The 11674-nt window shown below is 58.1% G+C and overlaps 1 protein-coding gene across 1 annotated transcript; it reads right to left on the reverse strand.

The window, feature by feature from the left end:
• Window positions 1-7337: 7337 nt before the first annotated feature.
• FOXL2 (forkhead box L2) lies at window positions 7338-11320 on the reverse strand. The gene has a single exon (XM_027091607.1). The coding sequence runs from the start codon at window positions 9807-9809 to the stop codon at window positions 8673-8675; it is 1137 nt and encodes a 378-aa protein (XP_026947408.1). The 5' UTR covers window positions 9810-11320; the 3' UTR covers window positions 7338-8672.
• Between the last annotated feature and the right edge of the window lie 354 nt (window positions 11321-11674).

Raw genomic sequence — 11674 nt, forward strand, 5'->3', positions numbered from 1 at the left:
TGAGCTCCGGCTCTTGCAGGGTCATTAGAGATTCAAGACAGCAGAATTCGTTCGTCACTGCTTCTGCTCTGGCACAACTCAGGGCTCCTGGTTTTGCGGCTGGGGTGAAAGGATCGCGCATTTGCCTGTCGTGGCTGCCTTGGGGATGCAGGCCAGCCAGACTTTTGGGACCCAGCTGCGCGTGGGCGGTCACGGCCCTGGACTCTTAGGGTTCTCTTTCGCGGCAGTCCGGCGAGCCCCGAGCTCCCCTGCTCTGGGCACCAGGGTCACCGAGCTCTAGCAGTGCGCACTTTATCAGCGAACGAGTTGAGACTAGACACCCGGCGCGGTGGGTTTCCCGGGAAGCCTGGCGAAAGGCCAAGGCCCGCCGGGCCTGGAGGTAGCTTAGGGCGGTAAACGGGCCAACCTCGGAGCGCGTCTAGCAAACACATCCACGTTCAACAGCGGGCGAGGTCTTTGGCTGGCCCCGCTCTCTCACAGTCTGCACGCAAACGGGCACCCATTAACTTGTCTTGGCTCGTTTCCCCACTTAAAATTCGAAAGGACAGTATCTCCAGGGTAGCTGTAAAAATCGTGATTAGAAACTGTAAAGGCCTATGTAAATATGAGGCATAATTACTACTCACGAGCAGCCGGCTCCATCAGCGTCTGCGCAGCGCGCGAACAGGGCAGATGCAAGAACAGAGTTCAAACGTGTGCACAGGTGTATCACGCGTGTGTAAATGTGTCTGCCTGTCTTTCTAGACTGATAACAGATGCACACACGTATGCGTGTACACGCACACGGATACGGGCTACCCTCGTGCAGAGGTGTCTAGGCACACTGCGCACGCGGACGCGACTGTTGGTGCCTGGAGGCAGAATGTGCACACTGCTCAGCCGACCCGTTTCTCTCCAACTGAGTCAGTGCCACCTGGGGAAGTAGGATCTCAGGTGCCGCTCCAGGGTGCGGCAAAGCCCGGATCCGGTCAGCGCCTCGGCGCCGCCAGGCTCCTTTATCTCTCATCTGATGGCCGGTGGGCAGCTCCAGTTTCAGTGGGGACCAAGATCCCCGAGTCAGCGGGTGGGGGCCAGGGGCGAGAGAGGAAGAGGTGGAGGGCGCTCCCGGCACGCGAGGCTGCAGGGCCTCACTTCCCTGGTCTGTCGCCTTTCCTTTTCCTCCCCAGGTCGCGTCCCCATGGAAGATAAAAGAGGGGCCCGGATCTCCCAGTAGGCTCAGGGAGAACGGCCCGGGCCCCTACCCCCACAAGCCATCATGAAGGGAAGGGAACCGAGGATTCGCCCTCGGCTTGGGAAAATGTGCGGCTGCAGCGCCGGCTGGGGGCCCCAGCGCACAACCTTGTTGGTGTACGCGGGAGGCGCGCAGCCTGACTGCTGAAGATCCCTCCATCTCCGCACGCGCAGGTCGCCGGGCTCGTCTTCCCCTTCTTTCTTCGGAAGAAGTCTGAGCTGCGCAGCACTCGCATCACCTGCGTGTGTCTGCGGAGAAACGGACCCTACGCGTACCCTGGGGTCTCCACACCGCCGTGCAAAGGCAACAGCACGGAGGCTTGAGCTCCGCGGCGACGCGCGTTTCTAAATCACAAAAAGCGGTAGGATAGGGTCACAAACGCTCTCCTGCCACCTCCGCAGACCCGTTCGGCCGACAGGAGGGCGTTACGCCGAAAATTTGAGGCCAAGAGCTGGAGGGGTCTCCAGGGCCGCGAGAAGGCACAGAGGCGCAGCGGCGAAGTCACGGCACGGGTTCGGATCCTGTTGGCCAACCGAGCCCAGCGGCCGCAAACGCCAGAGACGCATCAGAAGTTGCTCACGATTCCACTCTAGAGGACCAAATCAGGCGACGTCCGTCCCGGGGGTGGGAGGTGGGGGGAGACGGCGGGCATGGCCCCTCACCCCTCCTGGAGTCTTTAAATAGGAAAACGTAACGCTGGTGGGGACTGGGTCCAGGGAACTTAGTGGCAGAAGACTCAGGGCAAGTCGAGAAACGCGGATCCGTGCCTCAGTTGGGCCTGGGGCTGGGGGAGCAGCCTCTGGCTGGGTAGCCCCGTTCCGGCAAGGCCGGCCTGTTGGAAGCGGCCAATGGACAGCCCCGCTGCCCCCTCCCTCGGGATTCCACAGGGCTCTGACCCGGCCTTTATCTTGGCGCGGTCAGCAGTCATGGGGGCTTCAGGAAAGAAGACAAAGGCCCGATGTCACTGCGGGCGGGGGCTCGGTTTCCTGACTCTGCTCACACTCACAGCCTTTGGGACTTGTTGGGGGTAGATTTTTAAAAATATGTGTCGAATTTCCTTCTTTCTCCCTAGAAACAAACAAAAAAAAAGCAAAAAGCACATTCACCTTCCCTCCTCATCCATAGGGATTGAAGTTTCCCGGGATCCTGTCCTTTCCTTTGCTTCGCCTGCCTAAAGAAAACTTTCCGTGGAGAATCCAGAAAAGGTTTTATTTTATTCAGCTTGATAGTGCTATTACTAAGGACAACGAGGTCAGGTTGAGCTCCCAACGCGGAGAAGCGGAGTCAGTCTCCCGGCGTGGGGGGGGCTCGGGCGGCCAATGCTCGGTGCGCTCCGCCACCTCCGGGGACGGTCAGGGTCTCCTGCGCTTCCCCTGCTCGCCCTGCTGTCCGGAGCACCCTGAGCTCAGACGGGCCCAGTCGTTCTCACCGAAGTTTTAGAGCCGCCAGGAGGCACCGGGTCCGCGCCTGGGGATCCGCGCTTGCAGCGCCGTCACCAGGCCCGCGGACTGGAGGCTCTGGCGCCCGGGCCCGGCTGTGCGGAGCCACGGCCCCATGCGGTCTCCGCTGTCACCCGCGGGCTGCGCCTCTGCCCGCCGCAGCTCGGCCAACCCGTTTCCTGCGTTTACCCCTCAGGTTTCCCGTTTCTCCACAAAGACCGGGGAGAGCCTCTCCCACAAGCTGACCTCCGCCACTTCCCACCTCGGGGCTACCTACTGCTTTTCTGAAAAAGGGGGAAAAAGTTCTAACAGCCCCGCGTTCCAGAGGGAGGCACCTGAGGGCGTGGGGGCGTCGGCCCAAGAGCTTGAGAGTGGCGGCTGCTGCTGGTCCCAAGCGCCTGAGTCGGTGTCACTTCGCAGGTCAGTGGGCCTTTCTCAGGGAAAACCTCATGTATTGGTGAAGACTGGCTTAGGAGAAGCGAGAGGGCCGTTGGAGGAGCCCCGGACCAGGCTCTCCGTCTGTGCCCCCACGAATCGGGTATTCCCAGCAACAGAACGCGCCTCACCCCCAGGGTCAAGGGGCTGAGGCAGGGGGGATGCAATCGCCAGAGCCCGGACGGCCAAGGTGATCAGTGGCCTGGGCTCATGGGCCGTGCAGGGGTGGCCACAGCCGCTGCATTTGGATGTCATACCCTACAGAGTTACTATCAAAGGCTTTTCCTTTCTTCCTCTTTCCCTCCTTTCCCCATTCTCCCCCTTCTCTTCATCCCTCCCTCCCTTCCTCCCTTCTTTCTTACTTTCCTCTTTCAATAGGGGAAGGAAAACCATATTGACTATCTATTATAAACTGGGCATTTTGACATGAGAACATTTAATTATTTTAATAACCCTGGCAAGGTATATGTAATTCTATTTTACAGATGAGAAAACTGAAATTCAGAAGGGTTTTTTTCCCCCCAAGGTCCCACAGTTATTAAAGGAGGTCACCAGCCTCCACACTAGTCCTTCCAGGCTGAACAGTCCCTGTCCTTGCCCCCTCCTGCACAAACCATCTCCCTGGGGTGACATGGTCCCAGAACAAGTTTGTGAGAGCTTACCACCGAGGAGGGAGCAGCAAACAGCTGGCATAGCAGATGTTTCCAGAGTAAAATCCGCCCACAGCTCAGACCCAGCCCTGTGCTTCCTTCTCCTCTGGATGGCTCCCCCTTCACCCACTGAGCTCCCCAACATCGAACATCAGTTGGCAGGTGGGTAGCTGGGCTCAGTACTCTCAGGTCTCTCCTTAAAATTTCTGAGGCTGTTTGACTGACAGACAGCTGGGTGACCTCTGTCTGGCTCCTTCTCTTCTCAGGACCCCAAACAAGATTTGGGGTTCCTGGGGCCCAGACACTCTTGTGACAGAATGGAGCCCTCTCTCCAGAAAGCAGAAAGCCAATCAGATCACTTGGTTTCAAGAATCCTTCAGAAGTGAAGTGAAGAATCTTTCACTTCTGGTTGTGGTTCTGGGGCATGAAGGTCGCTCCCAACCACTCCAGGCCTCCAGTCCCCACCACAGAGGAGAGGTGTGGGCTCCTGGGCCCATCCCTTCATACAGGTTCCACAGGCTACTCCCAGAAGCAGGGGCTGCCCTCCAGAGGCAGCGGGACTGACAAGGCATAGTCACCGCTGGCTTATCTCCACAGAGTGGGAGCATCGCAGGAAACCTCAGCCTGACCAAGCCGCTCTTCCTGGAGCCTGACCCACTCCTGGAGACCAGGAGCCTGGCTCAGCGGTTCTGGTGCACCAGACCTCCATTAAGGGAAGAGTTTATTCATGGGCCGATTGTCTTGGGTCTGACCCAGTTTCCTGGCCCATCCTCTCCTGCCCATCTGGCTGCAAGAAGCCCTGGTCCACCCCTGGTTTCCACCCACCACCAGGGGGCTCTTCCCAGCCTGGAGCTCCAGCCTTGGCTAGCGAGAGGCCCAGGCAAGGGCAGAAGGACACATAACCTCAGGCGAAAGGTCTTGGGCTTCCTGCCTGCCCAAAGCCAGGAGGGAGGGCAGTGAACGCTTTACTTAGGCAAGGGGGAAACAGGCCCGAACACCCTCTGGAGTAGGGTGCAGAGCCATCCCAGAGAACCTCCTAGGTCCCCATTTTACAGTCCCTTCCTTGGTGCATGTACTGCACCGGCAAAGACTTCTCCCAGGTCCCCCTGCGAACTGGACACTCTCCCCCACCAGAACCCAAGTACTCTGGCTGGGCAGTTCTAGGGGGTGGGGATGACCAAGAATTTGTGTGTAAACGTGAGGAGAGGGGCTCATCTTGTCAGTGCTGAGTGTGAGGATGTTTACATGCATCCAAGTGCGCACATACTCCTCATTCAACGCCATGTGTAGCAACTCATTACCCAGGACATGCAGAAAGTGGCAACGTATTTATATCAAGCTATTTACGTTGTATTTACAGTACACTCTGGCAAACATATATACATATACCCACATGGTCTGGCCATCTAGACCAGACTGTATACGCTAAGGCATAATTGCTACATAGCAGGAACTCTCTTAAATACTTTTGTCCTTGCTTAGGGAATTCCTTAAACCATCTTCTCTAACAGAAACTCAAAAGTGCAAAGAGGGAGAGGAAAGAAAGGAAATGAAAGATGAAGAAAATCAACCAGTGCCCGAACTTGTAACACTGGGGGGAAATGACCAAACTGTAGAGATTTGGAGAACCTCCTGGGGCTGGAATTAGAGACAGATGTCTTTCTGCGGGCATCCATGGGGAAGTGGGGTATGACTTGGCTCCCTTCTCTCAACTCCTCTAATCCCTGTGTAGACCAGGAATCCCTCCCCGATTCCTCCATCTCATCCTCCGAACTGGGTGAGGCTACTGCTCTTTCCCCAGTCGTGGGTGCCTCTCGCCTTTCAGTTCTTGGGGGACAGAGAAAGGCTCTGTCCTTCAGCGCTGGCCTACGCCAACTTCCCCACCTCACCGGAGGCTCTGCCCAGAAGACTTCCCTTCTCTTCTTCCTCTGCTTGGAATAGCAGTTGTGGGGTGCTGAGAGCCAGGCTTGGAACAGAGAGCCTCGACCAGCTGAAGCAAAGGCTCTGTATGTATTCTCTGTTTTCATTCAACAAACCAAAATTATATACCCAGAACATAACTGCATATGTTACCAATGACTTATGAATGCAACACACGCTGTGGTCCCAGTAACCATTCCCTGAATATTAGCCATATGATTAGTACAATGCCTAAAATATATGCCCTCTCTGAGGGTGAATGACAGATATACACACCTCTCTCCCTGTCACCAGGACATGACTTACACTGTACACACACATTTGCAGCAGGCATAGACTACACAACTACCAATGAGATACACGTTCACATCACAGAAAGCACGGGCAAGCACGCAGCCATCTACTTTCTTTTCCCCACCTCACCTTAGTCAGCCAGACAAAGGTGCGACAGGTTGCCAGAAGCACCCAGACACCAAGCCTGACCAGCCTCTTGGGTTTCTCGCCTGCCAGGGCTGAAGCTCATCTGCAGCCCGCTCTGGTTCCCCTGGCCCTGGCAGGCTCCAGTCCCGGTCTCGGGGTGATGCTCCTCAGAACCCGCACGGCTTCAATCTCCACCTTCCAGCCTCCCCGGGATGCCCGAGGAAGAAGTGGGATTTCTGAGCCTGAGCCACTTCCCCTTGGGGCCAACCACACATAACAGGGCTCCCACTCTAACATTGCCGAGGCGTAACCACCAGTATAGGCTGAAGTGGGAGGCCTGCAGGCTCATTCCTTGCCGCGGGCAGCTCCTCCCGGCTTACTGGTCGGCCTGGACCTGTGGCCACTGCTGTACAGGCTGGGTGGGGGGCAGTGAGCAACACGTGGCTGGGAGCGGGGTCCAGCTCAAGCTGCGCCGCTGCAGTGGCAGCAAGAGTTGGTTGATACTTGTCATCCCACCGAACGACTGAAAGCTGACCACCTCTAATCCTCCTCTCAGCCCCGGCCTGTAATCCGGTCGAACTCCCGTGTGCCTGCGCGGAAGCACCAGTCTGAATTCGTTATTCGAAGAGTCTCATTAAAGAAAAAGAGAGAGAAAAGATTACATTTCTACAGCCAGGCCGTATGTTCACCTATCTCTGATATTGCCAAATCTCTTACACATATCTCAAGGTAAATGAATTCTGACCATTAAAAATAAGGCAATCAGTCACTCGTTACGTTTGTACGGAGGTTTTCAGCTTACAGAGCATTTCCGCAACCAGGATTTTATCTATTTGGAATAAACTCTTCTGGCTGTTAGATTTAACTAGAAAAATTGAAAAGCATGAAGACAATATAATAAAAACACAGCCCATACACCTAGCACGGCTGTGGAGGAGGTAAAGTTCAAACTTGCATGGATGCAAAAATAGAACAAATCCTACGTACAGTCACGCCTTGTGAAAGAACCACGGCAAATAATGTCTCTGCGATGACGTGAAACAGCCTCAACAGACCAGCGATGACACAGAAAACAAACAATCCCCGAGAAAACAGAGCAGCAGCGACAACCACAAAGGCCCCCCACTCCGGCTGCCCTCAACCCTTGTTTATCTGAAAAAGGATAACTTTTTGCTAAAAATCTCCCTCTTTTAACTAGCTGCTGAACAAACTTAGACGCGACGTAAATAATATAAGTCCGTGTGAAAAGAAAGAACAAAAAAATTTATTCGGGAATCGACAAGACAAAACAACAACAAACGAACAACAAAAGTGCTCTAGTTCTTTCTAGAAAAATTTGGTCCTCCAAACGACACACTACAGAACAACCAGGTCTAGAGTTTTGGGCCAGCAGGCTCGGGGCCACAAGCCCGCCTGGTCCGACTGCTGCCGGGTTTCACATTTCTCCTGCCCAAGGTGGGAGAAGCAAGACGTTTGAAAAACAAAAATCAGGGAGGGGATGAGTTGTCCCTGCAGCTTCCGCCAGGCAGGCAGTGATCTCCCGGCGCTCGGGGGTTTGCATCGGAAGATAGGGGAAATTTTTTGGTATTTTTTTAAAAGATAGGTTGAGGGGGGGAAATCCTCTAGTTTGCCGAGGAAACCGTCTGTTACTGGGCATATTCTCCTACCTCTGTGAACACAGCTTTTTGAAGGGCCGACAGGAATTCTACTTCAAATCTCCTGTAGAGAAGATTTTCATGTTTTACTTTAGCAAACTCCAAGGCCACAATACTTCGCCGGTTTTCCGGTGAGATTTTTCTTTTAAAAAATATATTTTTTGATATCATCTAAAATAGCCCTCCCCATCTTTTTAGCAAAATATTAGCCAGCCGCCCGGGCCTGAAGGGGCCCGAAGCGCCGGGATGGAGAGCAGGGGAAACGCAGCCTCCCTCCGAGCCCGGATGCGGTGTAAACCCGGGCGCAGGCGGCCGAGCGAGGCGGCCCCGGCTCCCTGCTCCGGCCCAACCCCCGCCCGGCCCAGTGGGCCCCAGCAAGGGGCTTCTGAACAGCTCCAAGAGGGTACGCGGAGCAAATACACTTTCGTCCCTTCCTCGGTCGGCACGGGTCTCGTTGCCCGCCCAGGCCGGCGCTTCTAGCCAAGGATGGCGCGGCAGCCGGACGGAGAGAGCCGAGCGCGAGCGCACCGACCTGTGAGAGAAGGCCAGGAGGTCTGCGCCGCCGACGCCCGGCTGCACCTCGGCCCCGGGCACTTCCTCTCCGCCGTGAATTTTGGCAACCGGTGTCCAGCTTGGACGCTGGGGCGCCCGGAGAAGACTAGGCCTGTAGAAAACGCGTGGAGAGGCGGCCTGTAGGCCGGAGGAGCGAAAGGGCATAGAGGGCAGGGAGGCGAGCACAGGAGGAGAAGCGGAGACAAAGAGGAGCGAGGGGAGCCGAGGGGAGCGCGGAGGCGCAGAGGGGCCGTGGGCGCTGGCTCAGGGGGCGGCCCCAGCGGGCGCGCGGTCTGGCTGGCGGCGGTGGCTGCGTCCAAGGCCGGCGTCGCGCGTTCCTGCATCCTCGCAGCCGGCGGGCCCTGGCCTTTCAGAGATCGAGGCGCGAGTGCAGCGCGCCGGTCTTGCTGTCGTGGTCCCAGTAAGAGCAATGCATCATGGCGAGCTCGGGCTGCCGGGCGCAGGCGAACTGCAGGCCGGGTGCGTTGGTGGGCGCGGGCGCCGGGGGCGCGGCAGTAGCCGGGCTGGCGGGGCTGAGCTGGCCGGGGGGCGGTGCGGCGGCCCCGTGGTGCGGCGGGGCCGGCGGGGGTGCGGCAGCCGCGTGCAGATGGTGTGCGTGCGGGTGTGAGTGGGGGTGAGGCGGCGGCGGCGGGGGCGCGGCGGGCGGGCCTCCCAGGCCGTTGTACGAGTTCACTACGCCGGGAGGCAGCGCCATGCTCTGCACGCGTGAGTACGGCCCGTACGAGGCAGCCGGGCCCGCCAGCCCCTTGACCACAGCGGCCGCGCCTGGGCTGCCCGGGCCTGCGGCCGCCGCTGCTGCGGCCGCCGCCGCAGCGGCCGCCGCCATCTGGCACGAGGCGTAGGGCATGGGCGAGGGCGGCTGCGGTAGCGGCCACGAGTTGTTGAGGAAGCCGGACTGCAGGTACTTGGGGGGCGCCAGGTAGCCGTAGCCGTCGGTCCCCGCGCCTGCCACGCCGCAGCCACCCGCGGCACCTCCGGCCCCAAAGAGCCCCTTGCCCGGCTGGAAATGCGCGGGCGGCGGCCTGAAGGGTCGTTTCATGCGGCGGCGGCGCCGGTAGTTGCCCTTCTCGAACATGTCCTCGCAGGCCGGGTCCAGCGTCCAGTAGTTGCCCTTGCGCTCGCCGCCGCCCTCGCGCGGCACCTTGATGAAGCACTCGTTGAGGCTGAGGTTGTGGCGAATGCTATTCTGCCAGCCCTTCTTGTTCTTCTCGTAGAACGGGAACTTGGCGATAATGTACTGGTAGATGCCGGACAGCGTGAGCCTCTTCTCGGCGCTCTCACGGATCGCCATGGCGATGAGCGCCACGTACGAGTATGGGGGCTTCTGCGCCGGGTCCGGTTTCTCTGGGGCTGTCCCGGCGCCGCCGCCGCCACCCTTGCCCGGGCTCGGCGGCGGCGGCGCCTCGGGCTCCTTGGCTGCGCGGCCGGTCTCCGGGGCCAGCAGGGCCCCCGCGGCGTCCTCGGGCTCGGGATAGCTAGCCATCATGACAAAGCCGGCACGCCGCGGCCGGGTAGTCCCTGCTCTTTTCCGCTGGCGCTGGCGCGGCAAAGAGTCCCGGCGCACAAGTTCGCTCACGGCCGAGTCTCAAACTTCTGGAGACTGCTGATGCCGCCCGCGCTCTCGCTGGCGGCCTCTCGCGCCTCTCTCTTCTTTCCCTTCCCCTAGGGAGAGGTCGGCGGGAGTGGAACTCAGCCTCTGGCCATGGGCAGTCCGCCCAACAGAGAGGGGCTCCGGCTCCGCCGCCCCTCCCCGCCCAGGCCAGTCCCCGCCTCGGTGGGTTTTCTTTTCTGCGCTCTTCCCCTCCCCCCACCCTCCGGTTTCCCGAGGCAAGACCCGCGTCTCTGGCGGAGCTGCCTCCTGGAGTCCCTAGTGCGCCAGGAGCCTCGCTCTGTTCTGATTCGTATGGGCTCCGCCGAGTTCCGCTTGCGTCAGGCGCCTTCGCCCCTATAGCGGGGCGGCCAGCAGCGCATGGGAGAGTTCATCTCCAAGTCACTTTTTGTAAACGCCCCGCACAGCCCGGACCAGCCTGCCCCCTCCCAGCGAGCTTAGGGGGCCCGGCGGACAGCCGCGCTCACGCTCTCACAAGCCCTTGAATCTGCCGGTGCTCGCTCTGCGGACTGGGCCGGGAGATGCCGAGGGCCTCGGCGGGGTCCGTCCGCATTTGGCCCGTGCCCTGGAGGCTCGGGCCCTAGCGGGGAGAGGCGCGCCAAGCCTCCTCGCAGCTTCCAGGTGAAAGAAAACGACTCCTTTGCTCTGCCCTTCGCTGCTGGCTGGGGGCTAAACTTCTAGCTCCGGTCCGGGGGAGGGGCGGGACGGCGAGGGGGCCGGACGAGGGTGGGGTGCAGAGAGCTGCGCGTTGGCTTTGGGAAATTCAGCCCAGAAACGCGTGTCACTGAACGAAGAAACCTCGGCCTGTCCTGTCCCTTGCGCTCTCAGAGTGACTGGGCCGGGACGGAGCCGGGAAAGAAGATCGCTGGGAAGAGGGGCCCGGGGGCTCCGCCTGAAGCCCCTGCACCCTTCCTTGCGCCGCTCCTGGACCTAGGGACCAGACCCCTACTTAGTAACCGCGTCGTAATCCTACGGGTTGGATGTGTGCTTTAACACACAGAGACTCCCTTTAACCAAGTAGACCCCACTGTGCTCCCTGCGCCGACACAGGCGCAGATGTTGCCGTGGGGCTTTGGGGGACTGTATATGTATGTGCACCGCATCACAAATAGAAGTCATGGGGAGGGTCTGTCCTTGTGACACGTGAGATACCAGCTGTCCGGGTGTGCGTGTGCTGGTGCAGAAACACAGGTATGCACATATACAAGGTGTGATATTTATATTTATGGGGTAAAACACATTTATACTTATAGATATGTAATGGTATGTGTGTATCATGTAGCAGAGTAAATGTGGCTCATGAATATCGCATCTTCTTTCTTTTTCCTCTTTTCTCTGTCCTCTCTCTCCTTTATTTATTCTTTCCTTCCCTTCCCCATTTCCCCTTTTCTTTCTTTCTCAATTCTTCCTGCCTCTCTCGCTGCTGGTGTATATAATTTATCACAGCCTAGGAAGAAAAACAACAGGCTGTAAGGGAGATACTTGTTCAAATCTCTCTCCTGACAAGACATTTGTTCAATCTTTCTCCAGGGCTGAGGGGTGAATTCTCACCTACTTTCAGCAGAAGTCTGATTGGGACCCAGTTGCATGCAGGGAGGTTGTCTCAGGGAAAATCAGTGTTGGCAAAATAGTCAGGTGTGTCTTTTAACAGTTAACTCAGCCTTAACAAAAAGTCTGCAATCATAAAGTGTGAGAGAGATGGCCGGTGTTTTGAGTCTTCATGCCCCACACCCCTTGTCGCT

The sequence above is a fragment of the Aethalodelphis obliquidens genome, unplaced genomic scaffold (genome assembly GCF_003676395.1).
Source record: "Aethalodelphis obliquidens isolate GAN/ISIS:26980383/991018 unplaced genomic scaffold, ASM367639v1 scaffold72, whole genome shotgun sequence".
Lineage (NCBI taxonomy): Eukaryota > Metazoa > Chordata > Mammalia > Artiodactyla > Delphinidae > Aethalodelphis > Aethalodelphis obliquidens.